We start from the raw sequence: 13,855 nt of genomic DNA, 5'->3' as shown, positions 1-13,855 counted from the left end.
GCCCCCAGAGCCGCCGCCGAGCCTGCGGCGCGAGAGCCCCGGGCCATGCGGCCGCCGCCGCTGTCGCCGCTGTCGCTGCTGTCGCTGCTGCTGCTGCTCGGCGGCCGCGGCGCCGCGGCGCCCCCCGCAGGTAAGCCGGGCCCGGCGGGACCCCCGAGGCCGGACGGAGGCGTCGTCGCGGGCGGGTGGCAATCGGGGCGCTGCCGCGAGTGGGCGGGTTCCGCGAGGAGCCCAGGGTGGGTGGGGGCCCGCGGGGGTGCCCCCGATCGGGGGAGTTCTCGGGGCAGCGCGGGTTGGGTGGGCGTCCGCGGGGTGCCCGGAGCGGGTGAGCGATCCACGGGGAGCCCTGACGGGTTGGGGGTACGCGGGGAGCCCGCAGTGGACCGGCGGTTGCGCGAAGCCCCGACGCGGGTGTGGGGAGGGCGGCGGGGAATTCCGGGCAGTCCCTCCCGGCGTCCTGGCCCCGGGTCATCCCTTCCGGGCAGGAGACACCCCGCTCCTGCGGGAAACTGGATGCCCTGCCGCTCCTCTTCCCCCGCCTCCGCTCCGCGGCCCCGTGCAACCCGGTGCAGCCAGCGTCTCCGAATTTCTCAGCGCGAACAAAGGACAACGGAAACCAGGGCTTGGGACAGGGCTGCGTCTGCCGGCCCCACAGAGCCTTCACCCTGGCCTTGGCCGGCGTGCCCTCCCCAGGGGCCCGAGTTAGAAGCGGGGCCCAGGCAGGCCTTCCTTCCTTGCAGCTGCGTGCGGCGGCGGCCGGCCCCAGGCCGGGACCTCCGTGTTGGAGATGTGACTCAGTCTTACCGTGGCTGGGGTGTGTTTGACTGTGGGTGTGAGATCCAGATGGTCATTGCCCCAGGGTCGGATAGATGGGGGAGCGGCGCTCAGGGCAGGACCCAGAAATGGCCGGATCCCCAGTTGTGTTGGCGGCGGGGAGTCCACGGAACCAGATTTTTAATCCCAGCTCAGCTCCCATCCAGATAGCCCCGTTCCTGGGCCAACCTCCTTCCTACCTCTGACACTAAGTGATCATACTTATGAGCCAAATATAAATGCTAAAAGACAAGAAGACCTCGGGGAGGAAGAAGTAGGCAGGAGATTTATTCTGTGTGGATGCGTTATGTGTTTGTGTTTCGCTGGGTTCTTTCCCAGGGAGAGACTATCATGGGCTGGGGCTCTAGAATTTAGAAATGTCCTCCCTTGTGAAGCTCGGGGTGTGGGTTCGGGTTGTTGCTGTTGTTTTCTGCCAGCATCACTTAGGCCCTGAAATTCCAGAACTCCTTGATGAGAGAAGCCTCCCACAGGAGGGGGTGAGCTCTGGCTACAAGGCCCTTTTCCTGTGAGAGTCAGACAGATGGGTTTGAATCCTGACTCCGCCCCTCCTCAGCTTCAAGTGTTGAGCAATCTGTGCGCAGCTCTCCCTGGGCTTCCTTCAGACAGGACATGGGCTTTGGCAAAATGTTGGTAATTGCCTGAGCTGGGTAATGGGCAAGCGGTAGCCGCGGTTACTTAATACCGGTGCCACAGCTCAGGAGTAGTGGTCGGTGTGGCATTTGTGACTTGTCTGCCACGAGTCCAGGGGTGGAGGGGTGGAGAGAAGTACATAGGAACTTTGCAGGTGGATGTTGCCCCGACGCCTGAGGCCATGCCCATCTTTCTAGTAATGATCTCTCGTTGTATTCTACCAGAGTTTGGGTCCGTGGGATGCGTCAGAAGAACTTCATCGTAGATCCTTTGAAAAATGGTGCCGTGTGATACTAATCTGTTCTGTGACTACCTGAAAGGTTTTCATAGCAAACTATGAAAAAACTAGGATAGTTTTAGAGAAACTCTGTGTTAGTCAAAGCACAAAGTGACACTGTTAACAGTGGTTATACAGTAAATGGGTAATAGAAACATTTCCATACTTTTCCATAATTCACAAGTGTCTTTCAGTAATCATGGAATTGTTTTTATGGTCAGAGAAAAAAAAATATATGAAGGTATTGGAAACAAATTTTTTATTTTTTTTATTTTTTTTATTTTTTTTTAACGTTTATTCATTTTTGAGAGACAGCATGAGCGGGGAAGAGAGAGGGAGACACAGAATCTGAAGCAGACTCCAGGCTCCGAGCCGTCAGCACAGAGCCTGACGCGGGGCTCGAACTCACAAACTGTGAGATCATGACCTGAGCCGAAGTCGGACGCTCAACCGACTGAGACACCCAGGCGCCCCAGGAAACAAATTTTTTAAAAGGGGAAGACTTATATATATATCTATCTCTTAGAGTTGTTATAAAGATAACAGGTAAAATATTGGACCTGACCTACATTGTAGTGTAAGGGAAGGAAAAATTTTCCTTTCTTGCCTTCTGGGTTTTTCAACTGGTCTAATAATTAAGTTGACATGAGACACAGTAACAGGGGAAAAACAGATTTAATTTGTACCTACAGGAGCTTATAAAAATACGAGACTCAAAGAAGTGACCAAAGCAGGCAGCTTTCATACCTCTTAGCTAGGGAAACAATTACTTGTGGAGATTTGACAAAACGAGGGGGTTTGAACTGGGGGTAATAAATTAACAAAGTTAACAAAGTTCATTTATACAGCCTTCTCAGCCTGGAATTCCCCAGCAATAAAGATGCCCTTCCCTCCTGGTATGGGAAGATAGGAAGGATACGGGAGAGATTTATTTCTTGCTTGTCAGGGAATAAAAGAAAGTCAGAATGTCCTAAAATTACACCAACTGTTTCTTACGTGACTTTAGTTCAAAATGATCAACATGCCAAAGTGACAAGTCTGGGGGTGGCGTCTTTTGTTCCCCTCAGTAGTAATGCATTAAGTGGTGGCCCTTTGCTTTAGATAAAAAATTGGTCGAGTGCACCAAAGTGCCGTAAGTCAACTGACTACCTAGTAATTTACCTAAATGTTGAGGAGTTGAGGCTTCTCTTTGTATTGTACCCGCTGCTTAGTTTTCCAGTAGATTGGAAATGGATTGGTGCCACAGAATTTCATTGCCACGATTTGCTGATTTGACCAAAGCTTCTAATGCCCTTAGAGACGGCCGAGAAAGACCGTAAACGCCCAACAACATGAAAAGCATTGCAAATGAACGTCATTGAGTAACTCCTGTCTACTTATAGTCTCAGCAGTTGAAAGTAAGTAGCTGGCAGGTTTTGAGGCAAACTATAAACGAATAGTAGTAGTCGCCATGTATTGGGCCAGTCTTCTAGGTCAGACAAGGTTGTAAGTGTCTTACGTACATTATCTGACTTTATTGTCTCCGCCATTCTTTTCAAGAAGGTAATAGCCCCATTTACTCTCAGGGAAACAAAACCATCCTTTATAGGAAGAGACAGATGGCTGGGTAAATTAGCTGATGTCTGGTATTGACTAACAAGAGCGACTTCTCAGTTATGGCTGAGGATTCAGGGAATTTTTTTTTTAATGTTTATTCATTAATTTTGAGAGACAGAAAGCATGAGTGGAGAATTCAGGGAGTTTTTAAAAAATGCTTATCTATTGATTTTGAGAGAGAGAGAGTATGAGTGGGCGAGGGGCAGAGAGAGAGAGAGAGAGAGAGAGAGAGAGAGAGACTCCCAAGCAGGCTCCATGCTGTCAGCACAGAGCCCGAGGTGGGGCTCCATCCGTCGAACCTTGAGATCATGACCTGAGCCGAAATCAGAGTCAGATGCTCACCCGACTGAGCCACCCAGGTGCCCCAGGGAATGTTTGTTTGACTTCTTCTCCCCTGCAAGGTGTTAGAGGTAGGATCGTTGATGTTCGTCATAATGCCGCATCCGTGGAGAAAGATCCTGAAGGGTCTTTGGTTGTCAAGATTGAATGATTAATTTTAATGTTAATTAGAGTTTATTTTATTATCTGTGTGTGATGTGTGTTGATCAAACTATACTTTTGAGACCAGGAGCGCCTATTCTTCAATATGTATAAAGCCTCCTGGGTGGATGTAGCTAGGGTGGACCAGAGGTGGTGGGTGGGGGCAGGAAGGTGGCATAGGAGGAGGCCGTGGTCGTGAGGCACAGAGGACACACTTCCCACCGGTGACACCTGCGTTATCTCTTCTTACCACTAGTCATTTATGAGCGGTTGCCCCAGAGACCACGGAGAGAAAAGGTAGAGTGGGGAGCACTGTACCCCCTACTATTTTTTTTTTTTTAATTTTTTTTTTCAACGTTTTTTATTTATTTTTGGGACAGAGAGAGACAGAGCATGAACGGGGGAGGGGCAGAGAGAGAGGGAGACACAGAATCGGAAACATGCTCCAGGCTCCGAGCCATCAGCCCAGAGCCTGACGCGGGGCTCGAACTCACGGACCGCGAGATCGTGACCTGGCTGAAGTCGGACGCTTAACTGACTGCGCCACCCAGGCGCCCCTGTACCCCCTACTATTACTGTGAGCTTTTATCTCGTAGGAGCTGGGCTGTCATTAAAGCCCTGATGTCCACCTGCAGTGACTGAATTAGTTCCTATCGTTGTCACAAATCACCACCAACGCAGTGCCTTAAAACAACACCAGGGTGTTATCTGGAGGTCAGATGCAGGTTCTGACTGGGCTAAAATCAAGGTGTCAGCAGGGATGCGTTCCTTTCTGGAGGTTCTGGGGGAAGAATCACTTCCTTGCCCTCTCCAGCTTCTAGAGAAACACCGCTGTGGTCCACCCGGATCTCTCAGGAGAATCTCCCTATTTGAGGGTCTTTTGTTTAGGGACCTGAATTCCACCTGTAGCCCCAGTTCCCCTTTGCCACGTAACCTCATATATTCACAGGACACAGACATCTTTGGGGGCCGCTGTTCTGCCTCCATCAGGCTCAGACCATTGGATATGGTGCTCAGCCCGGGGCCTGAATCAGTCACGTCTTACAAATTATATACTTAGGGTCTGCTCTGCCTTTCACTTGTGGTCTTGCATTTGCCCCTCGCTACGAGTCTGGGAGAGACAGCACCGTCTCGCTCTTCACGAGGAAACCGAGGCTCAGGTGGGGCCCTGGCAGGGTCTGTGGCTGTGGGTGATAGGATCAGAATTCCAGCCCAAGCCCTTTGTCCATAAATTCTGTTCTCTTCCCCCTGAGCCTTCACCGACACCCTGGACAGCAGGTGCGATGACCCTAAATACACTGACCCTTTGAAGCCAAGCAGATAAGTCATGGCTCAGAGTGGGCCACCCACTCATGGCCACAGCAGAGACCACAGAAAAGGGAAGACCGAGCATAAGGTGAGGAAAGAAAAAGGGAACCGAAGTTTTGCATGGTGGTCGAGGGGATGCGATGCTGAGGACGAGACATGGGTTATGTTGTCTCTGAAGGAGAGCACGCTGCTGGGCTGTAGGCTACTCAAGCCCCATGTCCCGAGTGCCTGCTCTTCCAGGAGGTGGGGATAAAACAGTCCCCAAGTCCGACAACACCCGGCCTTCCTGGAGCTCCCCCCTCTCGCACCTTGGGGAGGCTGTCGATCAACTGCTGGCAGTGAGGAGAGGCAGGGACCACGAGGCGCTCACTCCGTCCTCAGCGCTGTAAAACTAACCCGTGCGTTCCTCGTAACAACGCTGTGAAGTCTGTACTGTACCCATTTAACGGATGAGACAGCTGAGGCACAAAGTGGCTAAACAACTACAGGAGCGTGTGGCTTTGAACTCGGGCAGTCCAGCTTTGGAATCCATGCTCCTCAGTGCCTGGTGGAAACAAAGGACCCAGGCGGAATCCCCTGTCTCACCACATTCAGAGCCCCATGGGGACAGGTCAGGCAGGGGCAGGGAATCCCATGCCCTAGGCGTTTTGTCCAGGAAACCACTCTACCGAGACCTGAAGGGAGTGGGGGAGAGAGCCGTGGCATGCTGGGAAAGAAAGCCCCAGAGAAGGAGTGGCGAGGGCAGGCCCCGTGTTTCCCAGGAACAGGGAGGGCCCCATGTGGCCTGTGAGACAGGGGTGAGGCCGTTCAAGGGCAGGCCCTCCGAGAGGTTGCAGAGGGCAGTGTTACGAGGCAGCTGTTAATGAGTGGGCAGTCTGATGTACTTCCTTGTGACATCCTCAGTTCTAAGATTTGTTTTCTTCTCTGAATGTGGTGAGACAGGGGATTCCAAGAAGCCCAAATGTAAGAGCAAACCTGCGGGTCCTCTCCCCCACCGTGGTAAAATGAAAATCAAAGAAAGTCGAAGGCTCGTCTAGAGCCTCCACGACTACGGGGAAGCCTCTCTCCTGGCCCAGCCCTCAGTTAGGGTGGAAACTTCCTCTTTGCTGTGCTTCCCGGTGCCTCCTTTCTTAGCGGAACGTCTGGATTGTGGGCATGGTGGGGGAGGGTGCCCGGAGATGGCTCTTCCCTGGAGATGGGGGGAAGGTGACGAGCACCGTGGCGGGTGGAATAACGTTCCCCCGAGATGTCCACATCCTCAGCCCCAGATCCTGCAGCTGTGTTACCGTATGTGGCGAAAGGGACTTTGCACCTGTGACGAGGGGTCCTGAGGTCACGAGGTGACCCTGGATTAAAGGGCTTCGTGGGCCCGGTGTGATCACAAGGGTCCCTGAAAGGTGGAAGAAGGAAGCAGAAGAGCGAGACTGCAGAGATGGCAGCAAGAGAAGGAATCGGCCCAGTGTTGCTGGGGGAAGGAGTCAGAGCCAAAGAATGTGGGCTGCTTCTAGAAGCTGGAGGAAGCAAGGAGCCGTTTCTCCCCCCAGAGCTTCCAGAAGGAACACGGAACACCCTGACTTTCACCCACCAGTTTCAAACTTCTGACCTCCAGAACTGTTTAAGAGAGACACCTGGGGGGCGCCTGGGTGGCTCAGTCAGTTAAGCGGCCGACTTCGGCTCAGGTCATGATCTCGCGGTCCGTGAGTTCAAGCCCCTCGTCGGGCTCTGTGCTGACAGCTCAGAGCCTGGAGCCTGTTTCAGATTCTGTGTCTCCCTCTCTCTGACCCTCCCCCGTTCATGCTCTGTCTCTCTCTGTCTCAAAAATGAATAAACGTTAAAAAAAAAAAATTAAAAAAAAAAAAAAAGAGAGACACCTGGGTTGTTTTAAGACACCAAATTTGAGGGATGCCTGGGTGTCTCAGTCAGCACAGAGCCCGCTTCGGATCCTGTCTCCCCCTCTCTCTCTGCCCCTCCCCCACACGCCCTCTCTTTCCCCAAAATAAATACACATTAAAAAAAAAAAAGAAAAGACACTAGGGGCACCTGGGTGGCTCAGAGGGTTAAGCATCCGGCTTCAGCTGAGGTCATGATCTCACAGTTCATGAGTTCAAGCCCGGAGTTGGGCCTGAGCTCATCGCTGTGGAGACAACGAACATCCTGGAAGTAAACAAAAACAGCCACAGACTCTTGGTATCGCATCTTTCAGAAGAAGAGCCGGCAGACGCGAGCTGGGCGCTGTTCGTCAAGATTGGATGCATTTACTGAAAGCATGTGGTTTGAATTTCCTGCTCTGAATTCTGGAACAGCATGTTTTTCACACTTTGCTTTCCACGTTCTGGGCGTTTCTCATTAATCTTTCCATCTCAGAGATGGTCTCGTCATGATCGCCTGTTCTTGCAAGAGAAAAGGCTCCCCGCACTTGTGGTCCCCGGCCCCGTCCTGCGGAAGTATCTGCCTGGGGGGTGGGTTTGTGCCTTCCAGGTCACCCCCCTGGGAGGGGGACCCTGGCATTGGTGGTCGTTCCCTGGGGTGGGTGTTATTATCCTGTTTGTAGTCCTTAGACTTCATTGTGCATAAGAATAGGCTGGGAAGCGTGTTGAGAATGTGGATCCCCTGGTCTGGGGAGTGGACTGGGGGTCTGCGTTTGAAGTGATACCTCGGTGATCGTGATACCGGGGGTCCTTGAAAAACACCCCCCAAAAGACATGTCCCCCCCTCCGTGTGCCTTCGGGCTTCGCACGCCTGTTTTGGGGCGTGTGCGTGTGGATGTGTGTGAGTGTGTGCATGTGTTTGTGGAGGTTTACCAAACGCACCCTTGGTCCTGATGCACGTCTGCTGCTAATGCAAGTCTGGGGCTAATGCACGTCACGTGGCCCCCAATTCAGCCTTCACTTCTGGACTACACTGTTATTTATCCCTTATTCCCGAAAAAAGAAAGTGGGGCCCAGACTGTCAAGTTCACCTGCCCAGTCACACATACGTATTAAAGATAGAGTAAGCATTCTAGTTGAGCCAGACCCCGGCACCCAGGACCTGTTCGAGAGAACCGGAGTCTGCCGGGGGGAGGCCTGGGTGGCTCAGTCGGTTGAGCATCTGACTTTAGCTCAGGTCATGATCTCACGGTTCGTGAGTTCGAGCCCCGTGTCAGGCTCTTGGCTGTCAGCACAGAGCCTGCTCTGGATCCACTGTCCCCACTCCTTCTGTCCCTCCCCAGCTCACACATGCACGCAATCTGTCTCTCTCTCTCTCTCTCTCAAAAATAAATTGGAGAAAAGAAAAACATTTAAAAAAAAAACTGGAGTCTGCAGGCAGAAAGGCAGCCCCAACCCCCTCTTTTTTTCCACAGACTGTGTTGATGATGCCAAATTTAGTCAAAGGTGGGGGTGAGGGGACATGCCTAGAGAGACACGTAATACCATTTCTGCACTTGGACAGAAACGGAGTTGCATACGAATGGTTTGATGACGTGCACTTAAATATTTTTGTAATCGATCTTTCTCCCTTTCTCTCTCCCCCTCTTCCTCCTTCTCTTGTTCTCTGCCCCTTTCAAGACTCTCTTTCCCAGCTGCCTGCTCCTCGAAACCCGAAGGTTCGCCTGCACAATGCCGAGCAGGTTCTGAGTTGGGAGCCGGTGTCCCTGAGCAATGACACGAGGCCGGTGGTCTACCAGGTGCAGCATAAATAGTAAGCCGGATCTTTCTGCGGGTGTCCTTCCTGGGAGTTGTGGGGGGGAGCCGTTACAGAACCCTTGTCCCTGCCTCGTGGCAACATTGCGAGCAAATCCGCTGGAAACAGATATTTCTCCTGTGCTTTTAAAGTCTCCAAGGACAGAGCTTGCACAACAATCCCCCCCCCCCCCAATCCACGGGCTTAGACAACGCAAGTGTCAGAGACTGTGCTGTCTGCCCACATGGCTTCTTAGTTGGGTGGGACTCTGTTCTCTCATTGGTCTCAGGGAGGGCTTCCTGTCTTAAAAGGGCAGGAGGTGGCTTTTAGCCTTCATCTTCTTCAAGTTTGAGAATCTGGCTTATTGAACTTTATGGGCCAAATGTGGCCTACTAAGGAATGTATTCGCTTAATTACTACTAATTCTCCATTTCTTTTTTTTTTAATGCTTGTTTATTTGCGGGTGGCGGGGGGGAGCATGCATATGCTGCGGAGGGGCAGAGAGGGAGACACAGAATCTGAAGCAGGTTCCAGGCTCTGAGCTGTCAGCACAGAGCCCGATACTGGACTCGAACTCACAAACTGTGAGATCATGACCTGAGCCAGTCACTTAGCTGACTGAGCCACCCAGGTGGCCCTAATTCTCCATTTCTAAATGGATTTTTCCATTTTGCACAGTATTCTGGCCCCTTGTTCCCTCTCTCACCCGTTTTGCAAGCTTTTTCAGTTTGCCATCACTTGATGTGCAATATAAACACACATGGGAAGAAAAAGGCAGAAACTAGATCCTCGATTGTTATGTGTTTATCTTGTTACATAGGTTAAGTGAAGACTTAAAATTGTTGGCAAAGTCATTTTATATTACCAGTTAAACCCAATTTAAAGATGTGGTAATGCTCAGTGCTTGTGAGAGTGTGGTTTGTGGATACAGCACTGGATGAGGATCAGTTAACACAGCCCCGTACAGCAAAGTAGAGCCACAGAAACGCCCTCATTACTTTCCCCTGCACAGGTGATGCAAGCCTCCATCAGAAAAAGAAATAAAAAACACTTGTATTCATGAAGATATACGTTAAGGCGTATATTCGTGTCCATCAGCAGAAAAATGTTGAATTGTGTCCTGCTAACTTGAAGTCAAACATGAGGCAACTATTAAAAAGGATCAATGGAGGTGCCTGGGTGGCTCAGTTGGTTTAGCGTCCAATTTTGGCTCAGGTCATGATCTCACGGCTCGTGAGTTCGAGCCCTGCATCGGGCTCTGTGCTGATGGCTCAGAGCCTGGAGCCTGCTTTAGATTCTGTGTCTTCCTCTCTCTCTGTCCCTCCCCTGCTCATGCTCCGTCTCTCTGTTTCAAAAATAAATCAACATTAAAAAAAAAAAAAGGATAAGTGTGTGTCATCTGGTAACAGTTGCAACTGTGTAAAATTTGGAATATTTCTGTGGTCAAGAACAGGTGAAGAACTGGGAAAAATTACTGGCAGTTGATTTGTCAGAGGAGTGGTTTTCCAGATGACTTCTTTTTTACCTTTGAATGTCCATTGTGACAATATTTGCTTCATAAAAATAGATTCTAAGCCAGGGTTTAGGGGTTATCTCTGAATTACATTTATCTATTCCTCAAGTAAGTACCAATCATCTATGGTAAGTGGACCGGTCCATAAGGACCAGCTACATAATTGGTGGGGCCCCGTGCAAAATGAAAATGATGCGGGCCCTTGTTCAAAATTATTGAGGATTTCAAGATGGCAACAGGAAAGCATCAAACTGGGCGCCTCTTAAGAGTGGGGCTGTGTGCCACCACACGGGTCTTGTGCCCGTGAGGCCCGCCCTACTCAGCATTAAGCCAGGTCATGATACTGTGGTTTGTGAGTTCGAGCCCCGTGTCGGGCTCTGTGCTGACAGCTCAGAGCCTGGAGCCTGCTTCGGATTCTGCGTCTCCCTCTCTCTCTGCCCCTCCCCTGCTCGTGCTCTGTCTCTCCCTCTCAAAAAGGAAGACATTAAAAATTTAAAAATAACAGTAAGCAAGGTTTCAGTAACAGGAAGGCACAGCTGATTTATTAACTAGCACTCCTTAGCCTTGAATGGGGAGGTACATCTGTGGGTTGACAGAGTGCCAGGAAGTATTAGAAATATTTGTTAAAGGCTTTGACAGTTTCCTATCCCAGGCTAACTTGCTTACTTTCTTTTCTTTTTGGAAAGCATTTGGGAGAGATTTTTTTCAGGATAGAGGTTGCTTTGGGTAAAAGAAACAAAGGATGGGGTGAATGTAAGTGCCCTTGTTTGGAAAAGTCGAAAGGTAACAAAAAACTAAAACCAAAGCTGATCTTGTTTTCTTTTCCAGTTGCAGATTTGGTGATGGAGGAGGGCCTTTGCTCTTGTTTTGTTTTTAGAGACTTCTACATGCATGCTTGGGGCATTTAAGTGACATGAAATATTTCATTTTGAAGCTTGTGGGATTTAAATCTTTTCCGTGCTGTTTCTCTATAGTAAAGCATTACTCTAGTTATAAACGAAGGTGCCTCTATTTTCTTTCTTTCTTTCTTTCTTTCTTTCTTTCTTTCTTTCTTTCTTTCTTTTTTTAGAGGGAATGAGAGAGCAGGGGAGAGGGGCAGAGAGAGAGAGAGAGAGAGGGAATGAGAGAATCCCAAGCAGGCCTCACACTCAGCACAGAGCCTGACGCGGGGCTCCATTCCATGACCCTGGGATCATGACCTGAGCTGAAATCAAGAGTCAGACGCTCAACTAACTGACTGAGCCACCCAGGTGCCCCGGTGCCTCCGTTTTCTGACAGCCACAGTAGGAAAGTGAAAATTACGCTGAGCACTATGGGAAAATTTAAAGTTTAAACCACGGGTTGCAGACAGTGTGGACTACAGGCTGTGTTTGACCTGCAATATTTAATTTTTGTTTTTTCCATCAGTGCCAACATTTAAAAATTGGGAGATTTACTTAAGCATACCTAACCTGACCAGCCCAGTCTTCTGAAAGCATTTCTTTATTTCATTTTTTTTTTCCTGATTTTAATAATAATACACGTTCTCTACAGAAAGGCTGGAACACTCGGAAAAGTAGAAAGAATAAAATTAAAACATCCAATGCTTTACAGCCCAAGAATAATCGCTGTTCTCATTTTAGCGTGTTTCTCTCTAGACTTTTTTCTAAATGCATGCACTTGGTTTGAAAATGTGCTGGTGTATATGTAAAAATGAAACAAAACTGGGGTTGTGCTTTGGGTCCTGCTTCCTTTTTTCTTTTTCTTTTTTTCAACTGAACGTACTTAAATGTCTGAGCACTTTTTCTCATGTAATTATCTCTGTGTAAACATTTTTACTGCTCGTTTTATTATATGATGTATCACACATGATGTATTTCACTCTTCCCCACTCTCGAGTGTAGACAGTCGAGAGGTGGAGGCTGCTGGAGGTAGTGCCCTCGTACATAAATCATCTGATTGTTTTCTTACATTTGTAGCAGAGGAGCTGCAAGGTCAAAGGGGACACTTACCATTTTTGGAAGTGATCTAACAGCGGCTGTAACAGTAGAGCATGTAGCTGCCCAACTGTTTAACAAATAATTTACGTGGTGTTTCCTGTGCACCAGGTCCCGGCACAGACAATTTACCGATGCCCGCTGGTTCAACAGGTGCTGGCACAGACACTTTACCGATGCCCACTGGTTCCATAGGTGCCAGCACAGACACGTTACTGATGCCCACTGGCTCAACAGGTCCCGGCACAGACACTTTACTGATGCCTGCTGGTTCCACAAGTCCCGGCACAGACACTTTACTGATGCCCGCTGGTTCAACCTTCATGACAGCTCGGGGAGACAGACACCGTAATTTATCCCCATTTTATAGATGAGGGGACCAAGAGAAGCACAATGACTGGGATTTCAACCCAGGTAACCTGGCTCCAGAGTCCAAGTATTTAACCACTATGCTGTGTCCCCGCTTGTGGTGAGGGCTGCTTTCAAAAGGAGCTAAATTCAGGGACAGAGGCAGTCCATAATGGATGCATGGTGAGGGGGAGCCAGCGTGACTTTCTGGGCGAGGCTCAGACGGCTGATTGAGCGTTAAGAGCCCAGGACCAGAGGCCGGAGGCTGGCTCCCACGGGGCCATGCTCTCGAGGCTGTGTTCATCTAAGCGCCCTTTGTTTTCACCCTTTGCAAAGACAGCATGCGGAATGCAGCTTCCTTTTCCACTCTTCCTTCCCCCACCCCGAAAGCTGCTGGTCTTCCTGCGTCAGCTGCTGTTTCAATTTGGATGGTTTCTTCCCCTTAAAGCCCCTTGGTGGAGAGACATTTTTCAAAAGCAGTTCTGAGAAAGGGCCAGCTTTGGAGGAGAGGCAAGGATGGGGGACATGGGTGGGCCATTCCTCGGTAAATCGGGAAATGAGCCTTTGAAATGTGGGGCGCCTTTTGCCCAAGTTCAGCAGCTGGGCTCTGCCGGGAGAAGATTACAGCAGCTAGAAGTATCTGCACAAGTTACCCGTTCTGAGATCACTTACCCGTTGGGAAGCTCACTCCCAATCGAAGGGGGGGCAGGTAGCCTGTGCTTTGGGATCTCCCTCCCCACCAGGGTCTGGGGGTCCAGGGCTCGGTGGTCATGTGAGTAGGGCAGGCATCTTCCGTGGAAACCCTGGCATGCACCTTGAAGCGGCCTTCATCTTGCCACTTGCCACTTTGACAGAAGAGCCTCCAGTCAGGATTAGAGGAAAACTTAGAAGCACGTGTGGTGTGCGAAAGCCGCCGACAGCAATCCCCAGCCTCATCTCTTCTGTCCCCCCCCGGCCTTGCTTTCAGGCCGGAGTTGTTGCGTGGGGTGGGGGTATAGCCTGTCTTTACAGGGGACACTGGCTGCTCCCCGCGTTGAGGCTTCTAGCAGCCACCTACCTGGTTTTTCTCAGGTCTGTCTTCTGAGGTCAGAGGTCAGAGCTGGAGAGTAGAGTCCCATGTGGGGGTGTGGCACTGGGGCTCTGGGGAATGCGTTGTCATTTACAAGAATATATGGCCTTGTATTTGGCAGGGTTTTCCTTTTTTTTTTTTTTTTTTAAGTTTATTTATTT

At 50.2% G+C, this 13,855-nt stretch overlaps 1 protein-coding gene across 1 annotated transcript in view; it reads left to right on the top strand.

Moving 5' to 3' along the window:
* The first annotated feature begins 6 nt into the window (after nt 1-6).
* Nucleotides 7-13,855, top strand: part of IFNGR2 (interferon gamma receptor 2) — a 30,317-nt gene continuing 16,468 nt past the window's right edge. The window contains exons 1-2 of the mRNA XM_049629289.1: nt 7-130; nt 8,674-8,806. Coding sequence (XP_049485246.1) covers nt 46-130; nt 8,674-8,806 — 218 coding nt within the window. The 5' untranslated portion in view covers nt 7-45. The remainder of the gene's footprint in view (nt 131-8,673; nt 8,807-13,855) is intronic.

This window comes from Panthera uncia, chromosome C2 (genome assembly GCF_023721935.1).
Source record: "Panthera uncia isolate 11264 chromosome C2, Puncia_PCG_1.0, whole genome shotgun sequence".
NCBI classification, from domain to species: Eukaryota; Metazoa; Chordata; class Mammalia; order Carnivora; family Felidae; genus Panthera; species Panthera uncia.
This window is presented reverse-complemented; position numbering and strand designations above follow the sequence as displayed.